Source organism: Ranitomeya variabilis, chromosome 4 (genome assembly GCF_051348905.1).
Source record: "Ranitomeya variabilis isolate aRanVar5 chromosome 4, aRanVar5.hap1, whole genome shotgun sequence".
Taxonomy (NCBI): Eukaryota; Metazoa; Chordata; class Amphibia; order Anura; family Dendrobatidae; genus Ranitomeya; species Ranitomeya variabilis.
Genome location: NC_135235.1, coordinates 25,641,966 through 25,656,003, shown reverse-complemented (window position 1 = coordinate 25,656,003; position 14,038 = coordinate 25,641,966). Strand labels below are relative to the sequence as shown.

The 14,038-nt window shown below is 43.6% G+C and overlaps 1 protein-coding gene across 2 annotated transcripts in view; it reads left to right on the top strand.

Moving 5' to 3' along the window:
• The window catches only part of GNB3 (G protein subunit beta 3), a 34,559-nt gene that overhangs the window by 10,672 nt on the left and 9,849 nt on the right, over positions 1-14,038 (top strand). For both annotated transcript variants that reach the window (XR_013214419.1, XM_077258191.1), the window contains exons 2-7: positions 9,067-9,133; positions 10,573-10,611; positions 10,695-10,801; positions 10,897-10,960; positions 12,436-12,598; positions 12,828-12,894. Coding sequence is in view for 1 of the 2 variants with exons in the window: in XM_077258191.1 (XP_077114306.1) it covers positions 9,077-9,133; positions 10,573-10,611; positions 10,695-10,801; positions 10,897-10,960; positions 12,436-12,598; positions 12,828-12,894 (497 nt within the window). In the remaining variant the exon portion in view is untranslated. The remainder of the gene's footprint in view (positions 1-9,066; positions 9,134-10,572; positions 10,612-10,694; positions 10,802-10,896; positions 10,961-12,435; positions 12,599-12,827; positions 12,895-14,038) is intronic.

The window sequence follows — 14,038 nt, the reverse complement described above, 5'->3', positions numbered from 1 at the left end:
GGACCGTGCCAGGCTAGGCTAACCTGCCACCAGGGGCCCCGTGGAACATGGGTACATATGTCCTTGCCGACAAATGGACCAGAACGGTCCTTGGATGATTTGTTTCTGTGGGAACAGAAAGAGTCTCTTGTGCCCGGAGCTCAAATTCAATGGGTAAACTAGGCAAATCCAGGAGGCTTTAAAGTGCGGGATTTGCATAGTATTAATGGAGCGACCCGTCGTTGCGTGCAGTCCTCTCCTGCTTATTTTACTCGCTTTGACTGAAAAGGATGAACTGGGGCAGTGAGTCCATAAAAGAAGCTTCCGTAGACACAAAGATGGTCTACACCCTGACTGATCACACTGGTGGCCTAGGTTAGATCATTGACATGAATACCCTCATATATCTACCAAGCCATGGATGGTGATCTCAGAAGATCCCAAGACCTATGAAAGTAGAGGATCTACTGATTGTTTACCTGGACCTTGTTCTACAGCATCCAAACAGTAATGTCCACCAAGATGTGGGTGCCCAATATTAGGCCGGGTTCACATTGCGTTAACAGCAGCCCGTTCAGCACATGCGTTAACCGGCTGCTGTTAGACTTGTCATATCGCTAGCGCAGATAGAGCTAGCAGATGCTCTATCTGCGCTAGCAGTGACGGACCCGGGAACGCTGCAGCCCACGTCCCAGGGTCCGTCACTCAATGACGGCACATCGCCAGCGCACGCCCATAGTGGGCGTGCGCTAGCGATGCGTCCGACATAGGACTTAATGGCAGCGTTAACGGACTGCGCTACACCGCGTTATGCCACAGTGTAACGTAGTCCGTCTATAATGCAATGTGAACCCAGCCTTAGAAATCCCCTGATAACGGCTGTCTGCGTCTTAGTGAGTCTGTAAGTCTTGTTCTTGTTGAGTGAAGGCCTCGTTCTGCTGGAGCCAAGTAACCGAATGTACAAACCGTACGGGGTCCTCAGAAGGGACCACAAATACCTTACTAGTCAAACATTGGACGGTTTTCTAGCAGCCCAATTTTTTCACATTGAGTGGGGTAAAAATAAATAACATTTCACACCCCAGACTTGAGCACAAGCCAAGGAACATCGGAGAATAAGGCATTAAATCAACTGAGTAATAAAGAACCAGACACCAGGGATTAAGGCACTAAATAACTGGACATCAGGGACTAGGACACTAAACCAATGGACCGGCAAGCCATCCTACATCATGGACTGAGGCACAAAACTACCGGATATCAGGGACTAAGGAATTAAATCAGTGGGGAAATATACCAATGGACAGAAGGGATTAAGGCACTAAATCACTAGACTTCAGAAACTAGGTCACTAAACAAATGGCCAGGGACTCAGGCACTAAACCTCTGGACACCAGCGTGTAAGGCTAGAGACCGGGGACTAAGGCAGTATTAAACCACTGTGCAATAAGAACTAAGGTACTAAACCACGTGGCACCAGGGTCTATGGCACTAAAACAAAAGGGTAACACATCACTGGGCACTAAACACCAGGAATTAGGGCACTAAACAAAAGGGGGGAACAGACAACTGGATAGTCCATGAGCCGGGCCAGATATCGGTACCACCCGGAGTGACTAATTTTCTTTGGTATTTTTAGGTAGATGCATGTCTGTAGTTTATTTTTTGATATGATAGCCCTTACATATACGTAGCTTATTAACCCCTTCAGCCCTAGGCCTATTTGTACCCAAGTGCCTAAGCCAATCTGACCTGTGCCACTTCATGGGCTAATAACTTTGGAACGCTTTCACCTATCCAAGCCATTCTGAGATTGTTTTCTCGTGACATATTGTACTTCACGTCAGTGCTAAATGGGAGTCAATATATTTTACCTTTCTATATAAAAAAATGCTAAATATTCGGAAATTTTGGAAAAATCGGCAATTTTTTAACTTTGAAATTCTCTGCTTTTTACAAAAATACTGATACCCCCCATAATAGTTATTAATTTACACTCCCCACATGTTTACTTCATATTGGCATCATTTTGAAAATGAAACCTTATTGTTTTACGACGTAATAGGGCTTATAGTTTTATGCGCAATTTTTCACATTTACAGCAAAACCCACTTTTCAAAGGACCAAGTCACTTCTGAAGTCACTTTAAGGGGCTTACATAACAGAAACCACCCATAAATTACCCCATTTTGCAAACTACACCCCTCAAGCTGTTCAAAACTCATTTTTAAAAACTGTTAACCCTTTAGGTGTTCCACAGGAATTTTAGCAGAATGAAGGCGAAATTTCAAAATTTCATTTTTTTTCCAGATATTACATTGTAATCCAATTTTACCTGCAACCTAGCAAGGGTTAACGGCAAACCCAAACTTGGTTACCCTAATTCTGCAGTTTATAGAAACACCCCACATGTACTCGTAAACTAAAGTATGGGCACACAGCACAGCTCAACACGGAAGGAGCGCTATGTGGTTTTTGGGTGGCGGATTCACTGGAAGAAATCTAGGGGGCCATGTCACATTTGAAGGCTGCCTGAGGTACACCCACAGTGGAAACCCCAAAAAGTGACCCTATTTTGGAAACTACACCCCCAAGGAATCTTTTAGGGGGTATAGTGACCACTTTGACCCAACCAGTGTTTCACAGTAGTTGGAAACACTTGGTTGAGAAAATGGAAAAAGTGCATTTTTTACATGAAGGTGTCATTTTAGGCTCATTTTTTTATTTTTAAGAGGTGTACCAGCAAAAAATGCACCCCACTATTTGTTCACCAATCTCTCCCGAACACAACAACACCCGATATGTTGTCGTACACTGCAGTATTGGGGAACGGCAGGCCTCGGAAGGGAAGGAGCGCCAAATGACTTTTGGAGTGCAAATTTTACTGGAAGAAATCTAGGGGGCTATGTCACATTTGAAGACACCCTGAGGTGCCCCAACACACGCACACACACTGACACATACACGTTCTGTGCTGAACAGGACTCTCCGGTCTTCTCTGCAGAGCTCCTATCTCCCTCTGCTTGCATGGAAAAACTTCCTTCCATGGCTAGAAGAAAACCATGCAAGGGACCTTCACCATCTGGATGAAACACTGAAGAACATCACAAACTTTCGCATCAGTGTGTCGCAGGGATCCTTCGAAAAGCTCTTGGATAATGAATCTTGCACACTTACCCTGAAGCTCTTTCAAGTTTATCTTGAGACCCTCAGAAATGAACAACTCTCAGCATTCTGGATGTCATACTTGGACATGGTCGAGACCATGCTGGCCCTGGTTCGAGCTTCAAGAGAAGGCAACTGGATGCTTCACCTAGGAGCAATCCGACAGATGATACCATGGTGTTTTGCCTATGACAAGGTCAACTATGCCCGATACCTAACCTATTACTATGCCACAATGTCTCGGCTGCCCATAGAACACCCAGAGGTCCATGAATACTTCATGCAAGGTGGCTTTTCGGTCCAGATCGGTAGCAAGAATCCTTTTGGACGAATTCCTGTGGACCAGACCATTGAAGAGACAATCAACAAAGACACCCAGACACCAGGGGGCACAAAAGGCTTCAGCCTCAAAGTTGGAGCTGTTTCCAGGTTCTACCTGACATCAGAGTACCGCAGTATGTACTTGAGGCAGCTGAGGGCCCTGGTAGGCCAACAATATACTGACTTCAGCCATTCAGACCTACAGGTGTCTAGGATTAGAAGAGATGAAGCCGATGTCCAATCTTTCGTTCAACTGCTGGAGACAGGTTGGGTGAACCCCTTCAACAAAGAGCATAATGGTGAACTTATCAGTTTGTCAACAGCGACTGTAGCACCACCAGATGTAGCCAAAGACCTTCAAGGGGCATACAGTATAGGAGAGGATGCATATCAAACATTCAAGGATGAGCGTTTGGGTACCGATAAGCCAACTACATTGTTTCATGACAAGATGACGAAGAACAAACTTAAAACGTTCTCTAACATCCAAATGAAGACACGCAGACAAGGTCTTGGCAAGGAGGTAATTTTGAAGGCTGACAGAAACCTATTTGGCCAGATGATACTTGTAGCTGAGAACAGAAAGCTACAAATGAGTGATGTCTTGACTCATCCCCTGGGTCCATTGCCATGGGCACTTGCCAATGGTGATGGGTCTATCCGCAAGACCAACAAGGCTGCCCTCGCAAGGGAGTTGGAGAGGAATGCTCGTCCTGCAGAAGTGATCCCCGAGCCCTCTGCAACCATCATTGATGGGATGAGCCTGGTTCAGAAACTGAAGGGAAACAATGCAACATTTGGCCAGCTAGCAGGCACAGCAATGAGTCGCGCTATCCATGAGGGTGCTAAGAGCAAGCGCATTGATATTGTCTTTGACGTCTACAAGGAGACATCCATCAAAGATACAGAAAGAGTCAACAGATATGAAGGCACAGGGATCCATTTCAAGAACATTCAACATGGGCACAACATCCAGCAGTGGAAAAAGCTTCTAAGTAGTTCCTCCAACAAGGCAAGTCTCATAAAGTTTCTGGTAGAAGAATGGAAGGCGAAACACCACAGGGAGAAGCTTGAGGAGAAGGAGCTGTATGTCACATGTGAGCAGCTCTGCTTTAAGATCACCAAAGAACAGTGGGAAGAGGCTGCTGACCTTAAGTCAAATCAAGAAGAAGCAGACACACGCCTCCTTCTCCATGCTCTTCATGCAGCAGAATCTGGTTACAAGTCGGTCATCATCACTTCGGAGGATACTGATGTCATGGTCCTGTGTCTGGGCATGTGCCACAAAATCCCATCCCACCTGTTCCAGAAATGCGGTACACAGAACCGGACAAGATTCCTGGATATCACCACTCTGAGCCGAACATTGGGAGGCAGCGTATGTGATTCATTGATTGGTATGCATGCATTTACAGGCTGTGACACCGTCAGTGCATTCGCTGGCCGTGGGAAGATGACGACACTCAAGCAGTTGAAGATGAACAAGACATACCAGGATGCCTTTCAGGAAGTTGGTCGTTCATGGGAAGTGTCTACCGAACTTTTTGAGAAGTTACAGGAAATCACCTGCCACATGTACCTGCCAACTACCCAAACAACTGAGGTAAACAGGCTCCGTTATCAGCTGTTCTGTGCCAGACGTGGAGTGGTAGAGTCAAGTCAACTCCCTCCTTGCCAGGACTGCCTTTTCATGCATGCACTGCGTGCAAACTACCAGGCTGCGATCTGGAGGAGAAGTCTGCAGAGCCAGCCATGGGTTGCAAACCCAACAGACTGCGGTTGGATGATAGATAACGACGGAAAGCTTGTTGTCAAGTGGATGCAAGGGGCACCAGCACCAGAAGCTATTATACAGCTACTGTCCTGCAAGTGTGTGCGGTCATGTGAACTTCCTCAGTGTACTTGCCTCAGCAATGGCCTGAAGTGCACAGACATGTGCAGATTACAGACATGCCAGAACAAGGGTACTGAAGACGAGCCAGTAGAACAACAGTCAGATTCAGAGTCCGATGTTGAAGATATTATGGAGTAACATATATATATATATATATATATATATATATATATATATATATATATATATATATATGCACATGACATGTTCAGTGTGTATTTACATAACTTGGATTAAATTTTGTTACAAATACTACATCTAGTCACTCCGGGTGGTACCGATATCGTCATATTTGGTTCTTGGCTCATGCTAAAATTCCTGTGGAACACCTAAAGGGTTAACAGTTTTTAAAAATGAGTTTTGAACAGCTTGAGGGGTGTAGTTTGCAAAATGGGGTAATTTATGGGTGGTTTCTGTTATGTAAGCCCCTTAAAGTGACTTCAGAAGTGACTTGGTCCTTTGAAAAGTGGGTTTTGCTGTAAATGTGAAAAATTGCGCATAAAACTATAAGCCCTATTACGTCGTAAAACAATAAGGTTTCATTTTCAAAATGATGCCAATATGAAGTAAACATGTGGGGAGTGTAAATTAATAACTATTATGGGGGGTATCAGTATTTTTGTAAAAAGCAGAGAATTTCAAAGTTAAAAAATTGCCGATTTTTCCAAAATTTCCGAATATTTAGCATTTTTTTATATAGAAAGGTAAAATATATTGACTCCCATTTAGCACTGACGTGAAGTACAATATGTCACGAGAAAACAATCTCAGAATGGCTTGGATAGGTGAAAGCGTTCCAAAGTTATTAGCCCATGAAGTGGCACAGGTCAGATTGGCTTAGGCACTTGGGTACAAATAGGCCTAGGGCTGAAGGGGTTAATAAGCTACGTATATGTAAGGGCTATCATATCAAAAAATAAACTACAGACATGCATCTACCTAAAAATACCAAAGAGAATTAGTCACTCCGCTTGGTACCGATATCGTCAAATTTGGTTCTTGGCTCATGGACTACAGGGATTAAAGCACTAGTTCACAAGACACCAGGGACTAGTGTACTAAACCAACAGGTACCAGGAACAGGGCATTAATGTAATAAACAGGTAACACGGTGGCTCATTGGTTAGCACTGTATGGTGGCTCAGTGGTTAGCACTGTATGGTGGCTCAGTTGTTAGCACTGCAGCCTTGCAGCGCTGGGGTCCTGGATTCAATCCCACCAAGGACAACGTCTGCAAGGAGTTTGTATGTTTCCTCCCACACTCCAAAGACATACTGATAGGGAATTTAGATTGTGGGGACAATTATAATGTCTGTAAATCGCTGTGGAATTAATAGCGCTGTATAAGTGAGTAAAAAAAATAAATAAATCACAGGAAGCCAGGGATCAGGGCATTAAACCAATAGACACCAGTAACAGAGCACAATGTTGAAAAAATGTTGGGCCGCTGTGTAATGACCTGGAAACCTCTTATCGCCATATTTTATTCACTACAGAAAATAGAACAGATCAGAAGGTGAGCGCTGGATGACATTTTGTCCATTTAATTTGAAAAAAAAAAAATCGCTAATTAAGGCTACTTTCACACTAGCGTTAACTGCATTCCGTCACAATGCGTCGTTTTGCCGAAAAAACGCATCCTGCAAAAGTGTTTGCAGGATGCGTTTTTTCGCCATTGATTAACATGAAGCGACGCATTGTGACGGATTGCCACACGTCGCACCCGTCGTGTGACGAATGCGTCGTGCAGTGGCGGACCGTCGGGAGCAAAAAACGCTACATGTAACGTTTTTTGCTCCCGACGGTCCGCTTTTTCCGACCGCGCATGCGCGGCCGGAACTCCGCCCCCACCTCCCCGCACTTCCCCGCACCTCACAATGGGGCAGCGGATGCGCTGGAAAAATGCATCCGCTGCCCCCGTTGTGCGGCGGGGACAACGCTAGCGTCGGGGACCTCGGCCCGACGCACGGCGACGGGCCGAGCCCGACGCTAGTGTGAAAGAAGCCTAAGAAACTGATGGCACGGACACATCTCAGAAAAGTTGGGACAGTGTTAACAAAAGGCTGGAAAAGTAAGGAAAAACATCCAGAGGGTCAATTTATAACTAAGTGAAGTAACTGTATAAAAAGAGAATGGTAGAGAGGCAGAGTCTCACAGAAGCAAAGATGGTCGGAGGTCAACAAGCTGTGAATCACTGCATCTAAAAATTGTGCAACACTTTCAGAAAAAATGTTTCTCAGCATAAATTTACAAAGACTGTGAATATCCTCCATCTACAGGACATAATATTATCAAAAGAGTCAGAAATTCTGAAATCCATGTGGACAAGGCTGATGGTCAGCATTGGATGCTCCTGATATACGGGCCATCAGGTCTCATTGCATTGAACACAGGCATGATTTGGTTGTACAAGTCACTGCTTGGGTTCAGGGAACAACATCTGCTCCATCCAGCTCCATCCAGAAAACGTCTATTTCAGGAAAGGACTTGAATATTTCAGCAGGACAATGGTAAACCACAGACTGCCTCCATTACAGAAGAAGAGTTTGGGTGATGAACCGGCCGCCTGCAGTCCGGACCTTTCAATAAAAAACATTTGGGGCATTATGAAGCAAAAAATTTGGCAAAGACCCTGAGCTGTGGAGTAGCGAGAATCCAGCATCAGACCAGAAAGGGACGTTTCTCTCCAGCAAATATCCCCTTACTTCCCGGATGTCTACAGCTTGTTGTAAAAGGAAGAGGGGAAGGTACACGAATGAAATGGAGAAATGTCCACTATTCACCTTCTGATCTGCTCTATGTTCTGCTGCTCTTGTTTTAGTTATATTTTTCACAGCGTCCTAATGTTTTTTGGAATTGCGGTGGCATTAAGCCACTGGATACCAGGGACTGGGACACTAAAACACTGCATAACAGATACTAGGGCACAAAACCTATGGACCTTGGGGTAACGGGCACTAACCACCGAATATCAGAGACGAGAGCAGAAATAATCCTGGGCCCATACAGCAGGGATTTGTGCACCCATGAATGTTCTGCTAGGGAGCCATCAGCTACTAGACAGTAGGGCACCATATCTTCTGTCTCTGGGTTGTGTCCACCAGATAAGCACCAAGTATAAGCTTACCGGCTCCTGTACGTTGACTGTGAAGATCCTCAGAACGTAAAGTAAAAGACCTTTTTTGGCTTGAGATTCGGGCAAAGCAAACGAAGGAATGCAGCCGTTTGGATGTAAAACTTCACCAATTTGTTCATACAGCTGAAAAGGTTCTGGGTGCGTTACAAATATTGCACGAAAGCAAAACCGACGCGTTTTGGACATAGAATTGTCCTCAGTCGTGGTGTCAGAATTTGGTGAAGTTTTATATCCAACCGGCTGGATACCTTCTTCTGCTTTGTTTGGACGCACCAGAGGCCGTATTCCGACTTCCTCCTGGACGCCCCTATATATTACTCTCTGGAACCGGTGGAGCTGCTCTCAGGATGTCAGTATTTCTGAGCCAAACTTGTAAAAAATAGTTGTCAGTCACAAAATCAGGAAACATAGTTTACAAAACCGATTCTGTCTTATCTGAGCTGTTTGTAAATGTCAAGATATCTGTGTAACGGACCTGATGAGAGACTTTTACTTTGTGGCCGTGGCTGGAGGACACCACTTTCCCTGATCTCCGAATATTCTGAGTCTCCTTCCCTGTTTGTGCCTGCAGAGTTGTCAAGATGGGGGAGCTTGAGGAGCTACGTCAGGAAGCAGAAGCGCTGAAGAAGCAGATTGCGGTAGGTCACCCTCCTCTTCCCAGCCTACATCGCTTTGGGGATTTTTTTTAAATCAGTTTTTATTTAGAGCTGCGAAGATGCCTCCATGCACATTAGAGACTTGGCCGGACCTTCATTAGCCGTGTACGGCCTCCTTAAGAGCAATGCGTTGCCAGAAAATGATTTATTGCTTAAATCACATTTTCTGCTATGTGTATTTTTAAAAAATTGTTGGCATTGTATTTTTCTATATCATGAACTTTGTAAAAATACAAAGCTAGTAATCTTGCAATTTTCACATTGGCCACTAGGGCTTTTTTTAAAGACTTTTACTTCCTGTCATTTCAAAAAGAGTTTTCAGGAGGCGCCTTATCATCAGAGGCAGGATTACAATGACAGTTATCATCTCTATACACAACTGGGAACACAGGATCTACCGTTGATAATAATAATAATATATAATTATTGAAATAATGCTGCATGAAGCAGCCATCAGCCAGGATCTATAAGTACAGACACAAAGTGCTGCTGAGAGCATGAAGGATGTGGGAGCATATGATAGGAGGGACCGCATTCTGATGAAAAGCTTAAATAGATTAGTGAGTAGAAGTGATATCACCAATCACAATAGCAGAAGTCACAGCTCTCCTCCTCCTGCTCCCTTCACAATGACCTTGGCACATGCTCATTAGATGCTTCAATACAAAAGATAGGGTCGGTGGTCAGTCTATTGCTGCTAATTTACACATATTGTTTCCTGAAAGAAAAGAGACCAAAAAATTATGAAAATTGCAAGATTTCTCATTTTTATTTTTAATAAAGATAGTGATATGCAAAAAAGTAACCTGATTTAAACAATACATCATTTTCTGATGACACATTCACTTTGAGTTGCAGTATCTTCAGGATCAGTACGGCATAAAAATGATAAAATGGTCTTGGCTGAAGCTAAGCTTTGAGGTTTTTTTAGATACTGTGACGACCATATTATTCCCAATCATGACTAGTCTGAGACCCTTTCCCAATAATCCCATGTCCTACCACAGGTGGGGGAAACAACCTGCGCAGCTGCACATTGACCCAAGAGGTAAGGGCTTGTGCATTAAGAGTTATTGGACGGCAAAGGGCCCATATATTATATTGCCCAGGGGCCCTCTTCTGTCTGTGTCTGACCCTGACCTACCTCGTTCCAACCTTGCCCACTTGGCTATATCTAGAACATTTGGCTCCGCCAACCTCCCCCTAAGATCTTTGGGCTTCTACCAAAGAGAATACTCATTAGGTGGTCCGATGGAGAGTCTTGACCGAAGGTAGACCTGGGCTTTCATGGCCAGAAGACATTACACTATTTGGATCCATAGAAGGACACTAGTCTTCTACCTTTGGTAATAGCATTTTGCAGTAGTAAGGTTGTCCTTCCGTTTCTGCTGTCCTCACAGTTCTTCATTATTTGCTTTCAGGATGCCAGAAAACAATGTGCAGACACTACCCTGGAACAAGTGAGTCCTTTTTGGGGGAAAACCCCATTTGTGTTGTGTTCCCTTAGTAATAAGTAATGTCCGCTTACAACTTCTCCCATCAGATCACATCCGGGATGGAGGTGGTTGGACGCATACAGTTACGCACTAGGAGAACGCTGCGTGGTCACCTGGCGAAAATCTACGCAATGCATTGGTCGACTGACTCAAGGTACTAATAGTCTCAAGGTCATGTCTAGTGGTCAGGTCAGGTTTAAGGTTTCTGAAGTTTCTCTATATGACTGTATGGTTTATCGTGTCATACAGGCTCCTGGTCAGCGCCTCCCAGGATGGAAAACTGATTGTCTGGGACACATACACAACTAACAAGGTGAGTCCACCATCTACAATGAAACGAAAGACCCCAGATGTCAAGTGCTGAGCTTCAAAGGAGGCTTCTGGTGGATCTGATGGACGCTTGTGGTGCAAAGTCCTCATTATAGGGTGGACCAGGAAATTCCATGATAATCTGATCAGCATTGGTAACCTTGAACATTGGTGACCTTGAACAGATCTATGGGCATTTAAGGATGTCCATAGACAGATTTCTTGTTGGAAAATGTAACATATAAAGTGATGCTGTCCTTTATTCCTTTAAAGAGTTATTCCCATCTCCACAGATGGATATTGTCAGATAGACTTTGTAAAAACAAGCACTTTTGCAATTTACTGTGTGTTAAAATTTTCAGTCATTATTGAGATATTAACACTTTTCTCTTGTTTACAGCTCATAGCCAAGGAAACCGACCACTGCTGGTGTAGTTTGTAAGCACTGCACTGAAGCTGGATTAGTGGGTAACAGCGCACTCCAGTGATCTTGGCCAGCTTCAAAACAGTAGAAAAGAGCTGGTAAACACTGTACATGTTCTTCTTTCTAGCAGCGGTGGTCGGTCTCCAAGGCAACAAAATATAAACAAAAGAATGGAAATATCTCAAGAACGGCTGAAAATTTTAGCAAGCAGTAAATTGTAAATGTGCTTGTTTTTACAAGCTCCATCCGACAATACCTATCTATTAAGTTGGGAATAACCTTTTAATTCATAACTAATGAGACCTAATATGGAAAAGATCATCATACATTCCAGATTATTGCAGTAATATTTTTAGCGATCCTCCAAGGAGAGGAAAAAAGCTTAAGAGATTTTCCAATTTTAGGTTAATAAAGTTTAATCAGTGTATAAATGAAAACTTCTTTAACTGTCTAATATACTTTGCTGCATATTTATCACTATGCTTATTAGTTGGCCAGAAATTTCTGTTCACTGTACGCTATGCCCCCATTTCTGCTAAGACCAAGTTTCCCTCTAAAACACAATGTTTTCACCAGGTTTCTGGCATAAAACTGCTTAGAAAGTTGCAAATATTTGGCGCAACTTGTAATTGCACAAAAAAATATACGACTTTTGGTGATTTTATGCCGATCCCAACCAGGTCTGACCCATTTTTCAAAAAGTGGGCAGAGCTTAGCAGAAAGGGGGCATGGCCAAGCTCCAGAAATCTAGTGAAAACTGCTTGATGAATCATGCCCAAAGTAAGTGATGTGGTGCAGATCATAAGACAGACATTTGTTTTCCTTTTTAAGCCACAATCAGATAAAGCTTGATAAATCTTTTACCTTTGGTTTTCAATCCTTCACCATTTTCAGGATTTCTGCTTGCTGTCAATGAATGAGAACACTTTTTCTTGCACCTCCATCCATTCTGCTCCATCTGCACTGCACCCATTTGAGCTGTGACCAACCCAAACCTCTTATTATGATGTATTACCCCCGCCACCTTCACCCTCACGGCTTCCACCCTCTTCTAGGTCCACGCCATCCCCCTGCGATCTTCCTGGGTGATGACCTGCTCCTATGCGCCCTCTGGTAACTTTGTTGCCTGCGGTGGTTTAGACAACATGTGTTCTATCTACAATTTGAAGACGCGCGAGGGAAACGTTCGTGTTAGCAGGGAGCTGGCGGCTCACACAGGTCAGTGTCACCCCGCCATTATACTCCATATATGAGACTTGGAGAAAGCTGCAGACAATTTAGTAGGGAGTGTTCTAAAGCTTCTGCAACTTTTGTGACTCTGCAGCTCATATTCTCAATATCTCACCAGTTAGAAAATCGTTCCTTGCTGTCAGTGATTGGAAAGATTCTTATATTGGGGTTATAGTGTTGCAAATCATTCTTACTTCTTTCTTGCTGTAATCCACAGGATATCTTTCCTGCTGTAGATTCCTGGATGATAATCAGATTGTAACCAGCTCAGGAGACACCACCTGGTAAGTGCTAAGGGTTGGAAAAATATTGAGAGCCTTTGTGCCTCCATAAGGCTATTTGGACCCCCATTACGGTTCCTAAAATTTTTTAATGGCTTTATATTATAATCCACAGGAAGAAAGTCAGACAGACACCACTAATCTGACACGTTTTGGATCAAATATGGCCCGTATCTATTGGATCCAAAATGCGTCAGAAATTGCACTGGTGGTGACATTTGCCACACCCCTTTAATAGTGACAGATCCAGTGGCCCCATAAAAGAGACAGCTATAAGACCCTGAGGACCAGTGATTGCTGCAGAACCTCATTAAATTGACAACTATGTCTCCATAACCATGACATCTACAAGGCACCTAAAGCAGTAATATCCACAGTGCCCCATAACAACAACTATAATGTCTCTCAGAGACAGACTGAGGATGCCCATAATAATGACAGCTATAAGGCACACTAAACTATTATAGTGTCCCCATAATAGTAATAGCTGTAATACCTCCATAACAATGAAATCCCCAGTGCCCCCATAACAAATTACATGAAGACAGCCCCAGTGGCACCAAAACAATGAAGGCCCCAATGCCCTTATATCAGAAACAGTTACAGTAGCTCCATAGCAATAACAACTGCAGTAACTCTTATTACAGAGATAAGTACATTAATAACTCCAGTGAACCGATAAATCTGGCTGTAATGCAGTCCCCCAAAAAAAGGACAGAAAAAAAATCAGTAATGGGGGGTTCATATATCCTTAGTGCCCCCCATAGCAGAGACAGTTGCAGAGCTTTTAAATTAGGGATTTCATATATTCACAAACACAGTACAACCATAAATCTGTAATGTGGTTCTCAATAAAGAAAGAACACAATTGACTCAAAAAAGGAAACAGTGATGGGGGCTCAACTTGCCCTGTGCCCCCTACAGCAGAGACAGCTGGATTGCTTTTATAATAGGGATTTTGTACATTCATAGACTCAATGAAAACATAAATATGCCTGTATTGGGGTCTCCAATAAAGAAAGAACACAATTGACTAAAAATGGGAACAGTGATGGGAGTCCAACTAGCCACAGTGGCCCCAAAGCAGAGACAGCTGCAGTGTTTTTATATTAGGGATTTTTCACATTCACAGCCCCAGTGCTAATAT